This window comes from Mustela putorius, unplaced genomic scaffold (assembly GCF_011764305.1).
Source record: "Mustela putorius furo isolate JIRA1106 unplaced genomic scaffold, ASM1176430v1.1 tig00000224_pilon_pilon_pilon, whole genome shotgun sequence".
Classification (NCBI taxonomy): domain Eukaryota; kingdom Metazoa; phylum Chordata; class Mammalia; order Carnivora; family Mustelidae; genus Mustela; species Mustela putorius.
The window spans coordinates 25,140,766-25,156,879 of NW_025421321.1; the positions used below are offsets into that span (position 1 = coordinate 25,140,766).

The 16,114-nt window shown below is 34.3% G+C and overlaps 1 protein-coding gene across 4 annotated transcripts in view; it reads right to left on the reverse strand.

Moving 5' to 3' along the window:
• PPP4R3B (protein phosphatase 4 regulatory subunit 3B) overlaps positions 1-16,114 on the reverse strand; it is a 68,784-nt gene that overhangs the window by 31,868 nt on the left and 20,802 nt on the right. For 3 of the 4 annotated variants that reach the window (XM_004780299.3, XM_004780298.3, XM_004780301.3), the window contains exons 4-7: positions 14,846-15,469; positions 7,706-7,783; positions 6,031-6,147; positions 4,599-4,715 (exon numbers count right to left, since the gene is read on the reverse strand). In XM_004780299.3, coding sequence (XP_004780356.1) covers positions 4,599-4,715; positions 6,031-6,147; positions 7,706-7,783; positions 14,846-15,469 — 936 coding nt within the window. Of the gene's footprint in view, positions 1-4,598; positions 4,716-6,030; positions 6,148-7,705; positions 7,784-14,845; positions 15,498-16,114 lie in introns of all 4 variants that reach the window. The other variant, XM_045077857.1, reaches the window with a different exon arrangement.

Consider the following 16,114-nt stretch of genomic DNA (forward strand, 5'->3'; position numbering starts at 1 on the left):
GAGCAAGCCCTGGTGAACAGAAGAAAGAGCTGAATCAAAGGACCCAGCCTCTCTAATTGCAGTACAGCCATCTAAGATATACACTATCTAAGTGACCATATTAACTCTCCCATACCTATTTCTCCAATGGCGGAACAAAGGAAATGGAATAGAAAAATAAAAATCACTATAAGTTGGATTACTCTTTCAAAATTCAAGCTAGCTAGAGTTGAACTGTCTGATTTCTAAAGCTGTTTGCTGGAGTTCTTTACAGGTAGCATTAAAATATTATACAAACAAATCCAATTTTCCTTGACCTGCTTCCCCAACAATGACATTACTCAGGCTAGAAAAAAATTCATGCTCAAGCAAGTACAGCTAAATAATAAAGAGGTACAAAAAATTACTGGAAAATTCCTTCTTAAAAATCAAATGTTGACTTGATGTGCAAATAAACCATGATAGAGTAACTCTAGTTAATACGTGTCAATGCTGGACTACCAAATCTATTCTAGGAACACCCTCTCTTAAATAAATTTTTATATATATATATATAATTTTTTTTCTTCACCTCTCTTAAATTTATAATCTTAATTAAGAGGGCCCAATGACTTTCTTTCCATTGAAGACTGCTTATTCCTACGTTCTCTCTTTTAATTCTTTTTATACTGCCATAGTAGCTTCTGCAGTTACAACCTCAGAGTCAGCCTTTAAATGCCACCATCACCATCTTGCAATATTCTGAGAAAGGGATCTAAGTTAGGGCTTGGCAAACCACAAGACCATTTTGCTGATTGCCTACTTCGTACATAAAGTTGTAAGGTAGGGACGCCTGGGTGGCTCAGTTGGTTGAGCTGCTGTCTTCAGTTCAGGTCATGGTCCCAGCGTCATGGGGTCGAGTCCCCATCGGGCTCCCTGCTCTGCAGGGAACCTGCTTCTCCCACTGCCACTCTGTCTGCCTGTGCTCTCTCTCTCTGACAAATAAATAAATAAAATCTTAAAAAAAAAAAAAAGTTGTAAGGTAAAAACATTTACTGGAGCATAGCTACACCATCTTTGGACAATTCATTCTTATAATGGCAGGGTTGAGTAACTGCAACAGATACCAAAGAGCTCATCAAGTCTTATTTATCTTCTGGCCTTTTAAGGAAAGTTTGCTATCCTTCACCTAAATAGCAACATTCAAGTGAGTTTAACCAAGATTTTGAGAAGATTTTTCAAGGTTTTAGTTATATCTAAATCAAAGTTTTAGAGAAATAATACTCCCATTGGTTTCATCACACTCTAACCTCATACTATTCTCAGGAGCACATATTGTTACTTAAAGTACAGTTTTGTGAGTTTAATAATTTGCAATATTGCAAAAAATAATCAGCAAAAGCCGGGAAGTGCTGGGTACCTACACATGGAATTGAGAGATTATCTGGAATCTCTATTTTCTGATTGGGAAAGATAAAGAACATACTTCATTTCATTGTTCTAAGATTTCTTAAAACTTTTAACTTTTTGATACTGAGATACATTTTATAATCTATGGCATTAGACAGTTATTATAAGCTACATGGCAAGCATGACAAAAAGCCAAATGAAAATTTTTCCACTAACAATTCCTGGTAAGATCAAGAAAATATTAGCATCATCGGGGTGCCTGGGTGGCTCACTGGGTTAAGCCTCCGCCTTCGGGTCAGGTCATGGTCTCAGGGTCCTGGAATCAAGCCCCAAATGGGGCTCTCTGCTCAGTGGGGAGCCTGCTTCCCCCTCTCTCTCTGCCTCTCTGCCTACTTGTGGTCTCTGTCTGTTGAGTGAATAAAAATCTTAAAAAAAAAAAAAATGTATCTTAGATCCCATGACTATAGTAAGTAAGAGGAAAAGAAAGAATGACAGGAGCAGGAACATTATACTGAAGTAGAAAAAAAACTGATGGATGTGATGAAAACATCTTTGTTGTTTAAATGTATAAATTATTTAAAAAATGCACGTGAAATTTGTTCTGCAGCAACCTGAATGAGGGCTAACATAATTAGAAAAACAATAATTCTTTTGATCCATTTGACATGTCAGAAGAAAGCAAAAGCAGCTCTTCAAATTCTACAGAACTTAATGGTCCAATTCCTTAAGTCTGTGAAACAGCAAAATAGTCTGAACAAAAAAACCCCTTTCAGTTCATTTTTTAATTTTAAGGGAATTCCTTGATGTGATGCACTAAAGAAAACATTAATTCTGTACCATTTCTGATACAAAGAAATAACCTAAATCAAATCACAAGGAAACATCAGACAAGTCCAAATTGTTGGATACTAGACCAGAAAATTTTCAGTATTGTCTTGGTTAAAAAGAACATTACTGGGACAACTGACCAAATCTGAGGTAGAACTGCAGTTAGATATTAATACTGTAAAAATGCTAACTTCATGATTTTGATAATTTTAATAGACACTGAAGTAGACACAGGTAAAAAGAAACTTTGTGATCATTTCTGTACCTTATTCTTCAATGATTTAGAAAAAAAATAATTATTTCTGTAGGTAAATGTGTACATACAAATATAAGCAAAGAAAGAATGCTAAGGCAAATTAGAGATAAAATATGAACAACTGGGAATCTGGGTGAAGTGTATATGGGAGTTCTTTGTACTATTATTATAACTTTTCTGTAAATTTAAAATGATTTCAAAACAAAAAGTTAAAAAATGGATGCAATTTTAGGAAACGCGTTATATTCCATATAAAATATCAAAGAGCTCAGAGATTAGCTCTTGTATTTTTTAACTTTATTATGGCAAATTTCAACTTCCAGAATTATTGTAAATTCCACATATATAATTCTGTTAAGTATTTCAGTATAAAACTTTACAAAATAAGAACTCTTAAAAAAATCCCAATGCTATTATTATATCTTTAAAAATTAACACGAGTTTATTTTTAAGTGAGAAGTACAGTGAAAATACCTGCCAAAATAAGTGGTTCAGTAATAGTTGTTTAGTTATCCAGTCAGATTCTAAAATAAGTTTTACTGAGTGGTTCAAAGAACATTAGCATAAAAATATGTGAAATCTCTGGAATAACAAAAATACAGCAATTATTCCTGTTATCTATCTGTCTAGCTTAGAAAAAATGACTATAGTAAAAAATGTTAGTATTCTCTGTTGCTTAATATGTATTTTAATATGTAATCCAGGTTCCTAAAACAAATCTGCTCCATAATACTGGAAAGAAAAGTTCGAATGTTGTGAATTTACTTTAAAAGGGCTCCAAAATAGCAACTGCCCACCAAATACACAGGTAAGTCTTTTCTTTTTAAAGGTTACCAGAAGTCAACAAAAAATTTAGCATGTAGAATCCTTAATTTTGAAGAAAAAAAATTTTTTTTAATCCTCTTTTGTAGTCTAACTCCATTATTTTGAGGCAACAGAATTTATAAATTGTTAAACTGCTAGATCTCAGAAAATCTGGGGAAATGAAGACCTTGAAGACTAGGATTATAAAAAAAAGACTGAGAAAGGAACTTTACATAGTTAAAGATCAGTAATTGCTTCTCTAAGTCTCATTCATCAACTGAATATAAACAAGGAAATATTCTAATGAAAACAGAAATAAAAGCTTTCAGAGTTAAGAATTCTAAGAGTTTACTATTCTCATGATCTGAAGCAATTTTATAATGAATGTCCTTAATCATACACATCACTGAGAATGCACCAATTAAGAGTGTTAAATTCAAAGTTACCTTCTGTAAAGGATGGCACATAGATACACATATCAACAGTGAGATTATAAACTGATTAATAAACCAGGTATTTATTTCTTTGAAGTCAGATGTAGTACCATTTGGGATGAAGAAAAAAAAAAAACACCTTAAAACATACTTAACATAAAGATTTCTTCTATTTCTTTTCTACTGCCTAAAACTGCAGCATTAGCTCAAACTGATTCTAAAATAAAATTGCTTTAAGAAAAAAAAAAAACAAAAAAAACAAAACCCCACTGGAAATACCTAACTAAGAATGTAGAAATCTAAGGAGAGAGTAAGAGATTAAACACAAAACATATAAAAAAACTGTAGTTTAATTCAACAGTGACTCGTAACAAGGGTCAAATTAACAACAGAAATCAAAATCTTTTTTAGGATGGAACATAATTATATTTGTTTACTATTTAACACTGAACTATATTTGATGTAAGAAAGGATACTTTAAATTACAGCTATATGCTCATTTTGTTCTTAAAAGAGTTTAAGGGGAAAGTTTAAGTATTTCTGTAGTGGGAAAACACACTGGTCTCATTAATAAACATTTATTCACATGGGAAATAAAAGACATTTGAACAAGTGAAGACAACTTGTTAGTTATATTAGAAGTGCTTGATGTAAGGGGCTTGAAATTACACATCATTAGACTTGAACTTTTTTGAAGAATTTGATTCTATTATAATCTATCTCAACTCGGGTTTGCATACAGCTTTTTAAAATAAATCAAATGCCACATATTCTGGGCTTGCTGAAGTCGTAGCTGATCAGAAATCTATTTTGCTTCATTGAAGATTTAGATTGTAGTTATACTTTTTTTCTCAATAGTATGCAAACAGTATTGGTAATTCACATAGAACCAGAGCATTATTACTTACATCATCACTCTGCTGGGCTTCTTGCATTACAAATTCTCGGACCATGGATGGGCTAAACTCTACCAGATAAGAAAATATATCTGTAGCTGCTGATCTGACTTGCAAATCATCCATGCCCTGGTAAAAGGAAAATTGGGTTAAAGACTGTTAATGAAAATTATGCCACATTCCCTTTTTCCAAATCTATGCACATCAAGTATTTGGATTTAGACATTGTACTGGAATCCTTTCTTCCTTTTCTTGTATAAATATTAAAAGCTTTAAAGCAGCTCCATTAGTTTCAGTTTTTGCCATCAGAAAGATAAATATTCAGAGAATATTTAGCAATATTTAGGAATCAGCATAGGATTATACTATTATACTTTAAAAATGCTTTAAAATTTTTTTTTGTATTTACATATATGCAATATGTGAATGATGTTACCTAGTTAAGACTTCAAAATTTTCCAGAATCTGTCTTTGGTCCTGAATTTGCCAGTTACTCCTCCGAAACTGATTCTCTCTTTTATGACTCTCCTAACAGAAGATGCTTTTGAAAAGCACTCTGGGTATTTTTATTCTTTGTCCATATCTTAGTTTTCTAAGGTAGTGATCCTGAATGCTCTTCCCTCTTTGACAGATGAAGGATAAATGACTCACAAGTTACAAAATCTTCAAGTGATTCTGAAAACATTCCTTAACTCATTCTCAAAGTGTAGTCTAGGGACATGCATGAGATTATAACTATTTTCATAAAAATAAACAATACTAGGGCATTACTGGCCCTTTTCTCTCTCAGTGTATCACAAGTATAGTGGGGTTTTCCAGAGGCTACAAGACATACGATATCACAACAAATCAAATGCAATGAAAATCTAGCTGTTTTCTCTTACACCAAATGTTAAAGGGATGGGCAAAAAAGGTGAAATGCCACTCCTCACTAAAATTTTTTTTGTTTCTGGAAAATTACATTTTCATAAAAGTTATATTATTTGTAAAATGTTTATCATCTTAAATAAGTATTTTAAAAAATTTTCAGTTTCAATTTTTCATACAACACCAGTGGATAAAAATCATATAAACAATTGTGTTGAGAACCACTGCCCTAAACCATACTGCAGATGAGCCATGTTGGTCCAGTCTGTCCTCCATCTACTCACTGGTCAAAAAAGGAACGGTATTTTAATAGTTTCTATGAAATATAATATTGTTACAGAACAAATAAACATGCAGGATTTTTATTCACTTGAAGCCGTATTATGCAGGTGCTTACATATTAATATTACAAATTTAAGTTAATAAAAATCCAAAAGCTGAACACACACTTGTGAAAGTGAATCATAAGCTAAAATATATAATTCAATATGCATTACTATAATAAATATTTTCACATACATAATATAGTACTACAAATTCACAACTTCAGAACCATGAAAAGAAACCATATAATTACCATTACAATTTCAAGAGCAGGAAGAATTCCCAACTTTGCCAAAGTTTTGAAAAATGCATCCCTATTTTGAGGTTGTAATGTCTGAGAAAATGCACAAAATTCCTTGAAAAAGTTAACCTGTAATATTAGAAAATAAAGTAAGAAGTTGACACACATAAGAGCAAACATGGGGCACACTTTAATGTGATGTATCACAGTATAATATGCCCTTCTCAAGGACCTTGATTTCTTAGGGTGTCCTGGCTCCTTTAAAGCTGTATTCAAAGAACATATTAAAAACTAGCATCTTGGGGCACCTGGGTGGCTCAGGGGGTTAAGCCTCTGCCTTTGGCTCATGTCATTATCTCACGGTCCTGGGATGGAGCCCTACATCAGGCTCTCTACTCAGCATGGAGCCTGCTTCCCCCTCTCTCTCTGCCTGCCTCTCCACTTACTTGTGATCTCTCTCTCTCTCTCTCTCTGTGTCAAATAAATAAGTAAAATCTTAAAACAAGACAAAACAAAAAAAAACTAGCATCTCTCTAAAAGTGAACTTTGCATTATTTCTGAGCGCTGAACAATGAACTCTCCAAAGACATTACAGTGTACATGTAATATGTAGAGTCCCAGAGGGTGAATGCAGATATAATATTCTTAACTAATGATTTAGGTGCAAAAATGTCATGTAAGGCATGTATCTTGAATTAGAACCATGTACTTTCACAGAAACATGCTATATAACAAATGGTGGCTGGGTTCTCAAAGAGCTCTCAAAAGTACAATTCCGTTTTTTTTTTTTTTTAAAGATTTTTTATTTTATTTATTTGACAGAGAGACATCACAAGTAGGCAGAGAGGCAGGCAGAGAGAGAAAGGAGGAAGCAGGCTCCCTGCTGAGCAGAGAGCCCGATGCAGGACTTGATCCCAGGACCCTGAGATCATGACCTGAGCCGAAGGCAGCGGCTTAACCCACTGAGCCACCCAGGCGCCCCTACAATTCCGTTTTTAAGAACTGGAAAGGACATTAGACATTCCCGAGTTTAAAGAACTAATTTTATAAATGCGAAAACCGAGTAGGCAATCAACTATACCAAGATGACTTGGCCGACTTTAAGTCCGCATCTTTCTTCAATTCTTTTTTAAAGCCCAAGCACCTGATTATAATATTTTAAAAAATGACAAACTGCTAGTAAACAGCAATTTACTAGCAGTTTCTTCCTCCAAAGCATGAGTTATACCTCAGAAAATACATATATTTTGAAAAGAAAAAAAAACATTTCCAAGAACCAAATTACTTATCATGCATTTATTCAAGAAGCATGGTTCTTAACTTTCCCCCCCTTAAAAAAAAAAGAAAAAAAGAAAAAAAGAGAGCTGTTCTATAATGTAACTATAGCTATAAAAATATATGAGCTTGCAATTCTGTCCTAACATAAACCTTGTATCTAATTTTGGGTTTTGTAAGACACATAAGTCCCCTCACTGCAGGGTAAAAATCACATCAAGATACTTTAAGAAACTGGTAAATATACAACACAGTAAGTAGGAGAAACTTAGAGAATAATTATAAAATATAAATATGTATCTTTCATTTCATATTTATAAAAAATTCTCTTAACAAACTCAATATTAAAAGCTGTATATGCCAAAAGGTAAGTGTTCTTTAAAGGTTCAAATTTCAAGAATAAATAACTTACCAATTCACGCCGTTTATCATCATCTGTAGCCTCATCCGTTAACTGTGCAAAAACTTCAGACAAAAACTTCTCATCTTCCTACATGAGAAGAAATAATTACTAGGAAAAAGTCTAACATAAAAAGTTATAATCATTTGTATGATTTACACCAATTATAATAAAAATAGCTGAAAACCTAATCATAGTTTCATCATGAAACTTAAAATTCATGTTAGGGATGCCTAGGTGGATCAGCGGGTTAAGCCTCTGCCTTTAGGTCATGATCCCAGGGTCCTGGGATAGAGCCCCACATCGGGCTCTCTACTCAGCAGGGAGTCTGCTTCCCGCCCCCCTCCCTCTGCCTGCCTCTCTGCCTACTTGTGATCTCTGTCAAATAAAATTAAAAACAAAAAAAAATTAACGCTACAAGTTTCAAACCCTGACTATACTATTTAGTATTAGTTATACACTAATACCTCATTTAACCAGAAACTTCAGCTATAAAGAACCCTTGGCGGGGGTGGAGTGGGAAGACCAGTTATGTTCTAGAAGTCATGCATGAAAACTAACGTATTTTAACTCTATAGTTTAAGGATCTGCAGCTCCCTCTCAGGGTCTATTCGTTAACTTTTTTTTTTCTTTTTTTTAAGGATTTATTTGAGAGGGAGTGAGAGAGAGAGAGGATAGAGAGAGAGAGTGCATACGCATGCACAAGCTGAGGAAGAGGCAGAGGGAGGGAGAAGCAGACTTCCTGCTGAGCAGGGAGTCAGAAGAGGAGCTCCATCTCAGAACCCTGGGATCATGACTTTTGGGATCATGACCTGGCCAAAGCCAGATGCTTAACTGAGCCACCCAGAAGCCCCCATTTATTTGCTTTTAATTTAAATGTAATTCAAACAAGTTTGAAGATCTCATTGTCAATCCACCATAGATTAGAAAAATGAGAAATTACAAATATGGCACAGGAAAAGGAGTAAAGGAGACTGAATTCTGGCAGTGGTTAAGACTGCAAAGCTTCTAAAATATAAGAACTCACAAAATATAATTACCTAGGGCCATTTGGCGTACAGGTTTACATTTTCTTGTGGTTCCCAAGGATAAAACTAAATGATAAAACACAGTAACTGCTTTTCACACTGATGACTCTGAGGTATTATAGGGCAGATATGTGTTAGTTTCTATAAGCACGGTTTACAAGGACAAACAAAAATATCGTGGGGTATGTATTATATCATCTTATTTTTAATATGAATTTGTGTGTCTAAAGTCGAAAAGGGGTAAACATTAGAGTGTTAATTGTGATTATCTTTTGGTGATGGATTATGAGTGCTTTTCTGTTTATCTGTATTTTCTTATTTTTCACAGTAAGTATGGACTATTAAATTACAAAGGAAAAAACTGACACGAATACTGAAATTCACTTTGGAGATTTCCACAAAACCTGCTAAGAAAAAAAAAAACTTGTGCTTTTAACAATGAATTCTGGAACACTGAAAAAATACAATTAAAAAAAAAAGAAATCTAAAACAAAAAGAAACCTGTGCTTTTTTTTTTATTAAAGATTTTATTTATTTGACAGATAGACATCACAAGTAGGCAGAGAGGCAGGCAGAGAGAGAGAGAGAGAGAGAGGAGAAGCAGGATCCCCACTGAGCAGAGAGCCCGATGCGATGTGGGGCTCAATCCCAGGACCCTGGGATTGTGACCTGAGGTGAAGGCAGAAGCTTTAACCCACTGAGCCACCCAGGTGCCCCAGAAACCTGTGCTTTAATATTTCAGTTATTTTTAAAATTCACTTTTATGAAATATAACTTGCATTAATTTTAATTAAGGTAGCATGTTCTAAGAACATGCATAATAGTGATATCTTCATGGCTGATAATCAAATCATGACATGTTAAGCATATGCCTTAAATACCTGCCATTTTACTTAAGGTGGATCATCAGTGAAGCAGTATCAATTCCTTAAGTAAGTTTTTCTAAAAAAAGATAAAAGCGTATATATAAAAAATATGAGTAAAGACTACTCAGAAAGGATCATGGACGATGTGACCTATTTTCCCACTAACCACTCATCAATGTTACTCAAAACACTAAGAGCCACCCTTCTTCCCCGGTTCATTAGTCTAACTCAGAATGGTGTTTCTTTTGTTCTTTATTTTTTTGACTTCTTCTAGACCTTATACAACATGGCCTGAACCATCTTTTTCTGAGAGAATTCAATAGCATTAACTTACTTCTCAGATTACTTTTTCCAAATACTTTTCATCTCAGTATTTTAGGTTTTGGTGAATAACTATGCATTTATTTCCACTTAACACCTTTTATGAATTTCTTCTTCTTCCATCTCTCCCACATTAAATCTTCCTTTCTTGTCTAAAAGGTTTTTTTTTAACCTTTTTTGAAAATACTTTCATAGGAAAATAGTTTCAATTTTTGATAAATGCAATTTCTTCCATGATTCATTATTTGGGTGCTGACAGCTATAACTGTGTAATGTATTATGGAGGCAATTTCAAGTATAATAGGCTGCTAGGAGAATATTTTAACTCTTATTATATTAATTTTTTCTGATTTCTAACCTCACTCTTGATAATACTCTACAGAAGCACTCTGTTCCGATGTACATTAAAAAAGTAATTAACTAGGGTGTCTGGGTGGCTCAGTCAGTGAAGCATCTGCCTTTGGCGCAGACTCTGGTCTTCAGATTGAGCCCTGAATCAAGCTCCCTGCTCAGTGGGGAGTATGCTTCTCCCTTTCCCTCTGCTCCCCCTGCCCCGGCCCCCACCCCTGTGAGCTTTAGAGCTCTCTCTCTCAAACAAATAAAATCTTAAAAAAATAGTAATTAACTGACAATTTAAAAGTCCATCATAAATACAGCTGTAATGTTTCCCCTAAATACCTGTTTCTCCAAGTAATCAAACTAGTCTCTTTAGATAACCTTAGTTTTTTTAATTTAGTTTTAAAAGTCTTTGTTTTTAATAAAACATAACTTTTAAGACAAACTGTGTGTGGCTACTTTTTTGACTTACACAGCAAAATCTTATGGGGGAATGAAGAGCCACTTTTACAAAGTCTGAATCAAACTGTTCTTTGCAGTAATATAAAAATAGGCACAGGCTCAAAATCCAAAAACCCAGAGGGTGCCTGGCTTACTTACTCAGTAGAGCATGCAACTCTTTAATCTTAGAGTTACGAGTTCAAGACCCACACTGGATGCAGAGTTTATTTTAACAACAATACCACCACCACCCAAACCCAGAACCCATTCACCATTACTCATCTAATGCAGAAATTTAGATTAGATCAGGCTTGAAGAGGTTACATAGATTGCCTAGTCTAATTTTATATTTCAAGAGACTGATGTCCAAAGAGTGAACTTATCTGAGGCTCCCTAGTAACAGATGGATTTAGAATCCAGGTCTCTGGCATGATGAGATTTTTGTCATTCCCACTGTATAATAAATTATAGGTCAGAGTCCTAAGTTGTCATTATTATGAAACAAACAGAAGTAAAACATACATAACAGAGTAGAATAGGCCAAAACTAGTAAGATAAAATGGAATATGTTAAATTCTGTATGAGTTCAAAAACCTCTAAAACAAAATGGAGAACTATACTAACTGTATTACTGTAAGTTGTTTTCTTAAAGAAACAAAGATTTTATATATTTACTTAGTTACTGGGAAGAAAGGTTAGAAATTTCCTTTTCTAGTGCTGAAATCCATAAAATATGTCAAAAAAGAACTAAAGTACTGATTTCATTGGTTTGTTTTTGACTCAATTCTCATTTATGAAATAGAGAAAATATATATGGTAAAATGTCAACATTTACGATACCTGTCCTCCACCATTTCTAGTGAAGGAAGAAGTTAAAACTTCCTGTCGTGAAAAGGATCTGTAGCTCTCTGTGTAAAAATAACTTCACTTTACTGGCTGTAAGAAATTTAATTTTTAAAACATTTTTAAGAATATTTCTCAATTCTGGGCACATGGGATTTTGATCTGCAGTTAGTTAGAAAGTTAAGGTTAACTAAACCCTTATGCCCCAATCAAGCTTAAGGGAATCTCAACATGTATTAGAGCACATACCAGGAGCCAGTGATCACAGTAAGTACTTTCATATAATTTCTGTTAATTAACCTAATTCAGGCTAGGAGTTATTTTATGTACCTTCAACACTTACTTATTTTGGTCCAGATAAACAGAATTCTTATATTTTTACTTGCTTATGTAATTCATACAGAAAGTTAATACTCATTTAAAAAGCTATAGTTATCAGGATGCCTGGGTGGCTCAGGCAATTAGGCCTCTGACTCTTGGTTTTGGCTACAGTTCTAAGATGGAGCCCCACAGCTGGAGCTGAAGATTCTTTCCTCCTCCCCAGCTCATGTGTGTGTGCCCATGCTTGCTCTCTCTTTTTCAAATAAATAAAGCTACAGATATGTATTCTAGCTAGAAGGGTATCTGGAAATATCTAATACCTAGACAAAAAATTTGTACATGGAAGCCTCAGAGCTGGCCTTTAGGAAATGAGCCTTTAGAGGCCAGTCCCCATAATCCTAATTCCTTTGTCTCACATACTGCTGAGAATAAAAAAATAGAATTCAGCACCACTGCTGACATATAAGATAACTAAGTGGTAAACCCTGGATAAACAATAGGTAATTCACAGTATCTATTTCATAAATTCATCTAATGGACCAGAAATAAGTAAGACTTTCTTTTCTTAAAGCTACATGTGATTTATATAATTACAGCCTTTATAAATAGATATATAACAAAATATATAAAATGACACTATAAGTATTTATTTATAGGTTAGTTTGCATAATTTATTTTTTAAAACATAAAAAAGCATTTATGATCAAGTATTATAGATTCAGAAACCCTTCTGAAGTCAAAAACAGTCATTTGAAAGCTTCTGCACTTGAGTTTTCTGTCAATGAGTTCTTTACATCAGCTTATACTGAGTCTACTTCCAAACTCTTGAACTGTAACAGAAGTTAGCAAGTCAAATGGGACCTTGAATTGTACAGTAAGTATGGTTTTTTTTTTTAAAAAGCAGGTCCTATATACTATAAATGGACCCTCATTCATAAGTCTAATTTTCCTTATACCTGTTACTGTGGAGTAAGGAAAAACTGTGAGGTGAAAGAATGATCTAGAGAAGTAAATCCTAAACAGAAAATACAGTTATAAGAGAAACGTGAATGATGGTTAGAAGCAACATAAAATGGAATCTCATAGCTAAGTAACAAGACAGAGATTCTCAACTTTTTGGTCCCAGGACCACTTTAAACTCTAAAAAATAATGGAGGACTCAAAAGAGCTTTTATTATGTGGATTATGTTTATCAATATTTATAATCACAACTGAGACATTTAAAAACATTAATTTGTTCTAGAAATAAGTGATTTTAAGTTTATGTAAGTATTTTATATGAGCAAATTTTATAAATTAGAAAGAAGTGGCTCTGTTTTACATTTTTGTGAATTTCTATAATGTTTGGCTTAATAGAAGAAAGCTATATTCTCCTATCTTCTTTCACATCCAGTCTGTGATGTTATGGCTGGAGTATATGAAGAAAATACTGCCTCACAGTAACAAGAAGCTGGAAAAGGAAAAACTTCACAGACCTCTCTGAAAGGGTTTTAGGAGCCCCAAGAACACACTTGAGAACCCAGTACACTATGTACACAGAAGCTGCACGAAAAATTTAAAGAGTGATATGGACATGACAAAAGCAGTTATGTAGGGAACTATGGGTATAGTATACTACAAGTAAAACAAAATCTTCAAAATCATCCTTACTACACTGTTAGGGTATAAAGGATTAACATGAAAAACATGGCATAAACTCTTCTATTTTTGCAACTGAAGGAGGCAGTAAAACCAACCTCACATAGTAAAAAAGTATAACTGTTATTTCCTGAAAATTAATGTTTCTCAGTCCTGGCTGCACATGTGAATTGTTTGGGAAACTTCAAGCACACATACAAACTCATATATACCCCTAATAATAACTAGGTCTCACAAAATGGACTAAAAGATAGTCTTTAAATAGCTGCTTTTGCTCAGGGTGATGAAAAAGTTCTGGAAATGGATAGTGGTGATGGCTGCGTAATATTGTGAATGTATTTAACGCTACCATTATATACTTAAAAATAGTTAAAATGATGAATTTTTAAACTAGATGCAAAAATGAAGTTTAAAAAAGTTCCATCATAGAACACTTAAAAATGTAAAAGGGCAACAGTAAAGGGTTACTGTCAACAAGACAGTAAACAACAAGTGTTGGAGAGGATATGGAGAAAGGGGAACCCTCTTATACTGTTGGTGGGAATGTAACTTGGTATAGCCACTTTGGAAAACAGTACGGAGATTCCTTAAGAAATTAAAAATAGAGCTTCTCTATGACCCTGCAATTGCACTACTGGGTATTTACCCCAAAGATACAGATGTAGTGAAAGAAGGGCCATCTATACCCAATGTTTATAGCAAGAATGGCCACAGGCCACAGTCGCCAAACTGTGGAATGAGCCACGATGCCCTTCAACAGACTGGATAAAGAAGATGTGGTCCATATATACAATGGAGTGTTATGCCTCCATCGGAAAGGATGAATACCCAACTTTTGTATAAACATAGATGGGACTGGAAGAGATTATGCTGAGTGAAGTAAGTCAAGCAGAGAGAGTCAATTATCATATGGTCTCACTTGTGGAGCATAAAGAGTAATATGGAGGACATTGGGAGATGGAGAAGAGAAGTAATTTGGGGGAAATTGAAGGGGGAGACAAAACATGAGAGACTGCAGACTCTGAGAAACAAACTGAGGGTTTTGGAAAGAAGGGGGTGAGGGGTTAGGTGAGCCTGGTGGTGGGTATTAAGGAGGACATGTATTGCATGGAGCACTGGGTGTGGCGTGAACACTGAAAAAAATAAACAAATAAAATTACAAAATAAAAAAAAAAGTAAAAGGTTGCATTCAAAAGTGAACCTCCTTCAAAAACTCATGAGATGAAGTCCTGTTTTCTAGGCTTGACAGTATATTTAAAGTAAACAAAAGAAATCTTTCAAAAAGGAACAAATACCAGCCTAAACTATTAAGGGAAGTAAGCATCTGAAAAAACGTAAGAACACCTTTGTTTACTTACCTGCAACATGCTGACTATCTCAACTTTGTTGAAGAAAATAAAAGACGTAAGAGTAGAAAGAAAATTCTCTTCAAAAACAGATGGTGTAGGCAAAATGATGTCCTGAATGTACTGTACCCTGTAAGTCTGATGTATTTTTTGCCTTAGTTCAGAGTCTGTTATTGGTATAACTTCCTTAAACTTTGCAGTTTTGGTCAAAAATTCTCTATGCCTTTTTGGCTGAGCCAAAGCAGGGTCATATTCAAGGCATCCCACGACATCCATGATACACTCATCAGAAAACATTACTTCAAACAAAGTTGCCTTATTTAGGAATAAGATTCCTCTAATAATTTCATACAAATGGTGTAAGCCTTCAGTGTTTTCTAGATTCTCACAAGCTTGGAACAGCTGCAGTAGTTTTTTAATATAGCCTTCATTTTCTAAGGCCAGAGCCAGCTTTTCCCTACGGATAGGTGAGGAGAGAACTGAGGTAACTAAGTCAGCAATCTCTTCAAGTTTACTGAGTTCACATGTGGGCAGGTCAATTAGATGACTGGTTTCAGGCATTTCTTCAAATCGTTCTTCTTCTGATTCATCAATGAGGTCCTGTGTGACTTCCACTGATGGATCCTTACCTTGAACCTAAAAACATCCAAGTACAGCTGGTTACCTTAAAATACAAAAGTCAGAATTTTGGAAATCAAATCACTGACCACTGAATTTAAGTAAAAATACCCTGCAAAGAAATATTAGCAGCACAGCCACTGTTAATTAGAAGTGAATTCTAGAGAGGGAAATCATATCCAGTTTAGAGTCAATTACTTGATTCTCAATTTCATCTCTAAATTTCCCAACTTATAACTTCAGGTTAACTCTGATCCCTAACCATGTGCACATTTAAGCTAATGTTACATTGATTTATATGATGTTATGTAATAACCACATGCAGTTGTTTAGTAACTTCACTATTCCTACTAATTTTGAATTCCACAGAAGGTTAGCTCTTCTGTGGGTCCCCCAAATCACTATGTATGACTCTTAATGCACCATCATATTGGCCTGACAAAAACACTACTAAGTTTATTTTTTTTATTACATATACATATGTATGTGTGTGTATATATATTTTATATATGTCTCTGTGTACATATGTATGTGTGTATTTGTGTGTGTGGGTGTATATATTTTAGAAGGGGTGTGGGGGGAGAGAGAGAGTATCTTAGGCAGGCTCCATGCCCAGCCTGGAGCCCGATGCAGGGCTTGATCTCACAAACCGGAGATCATGAT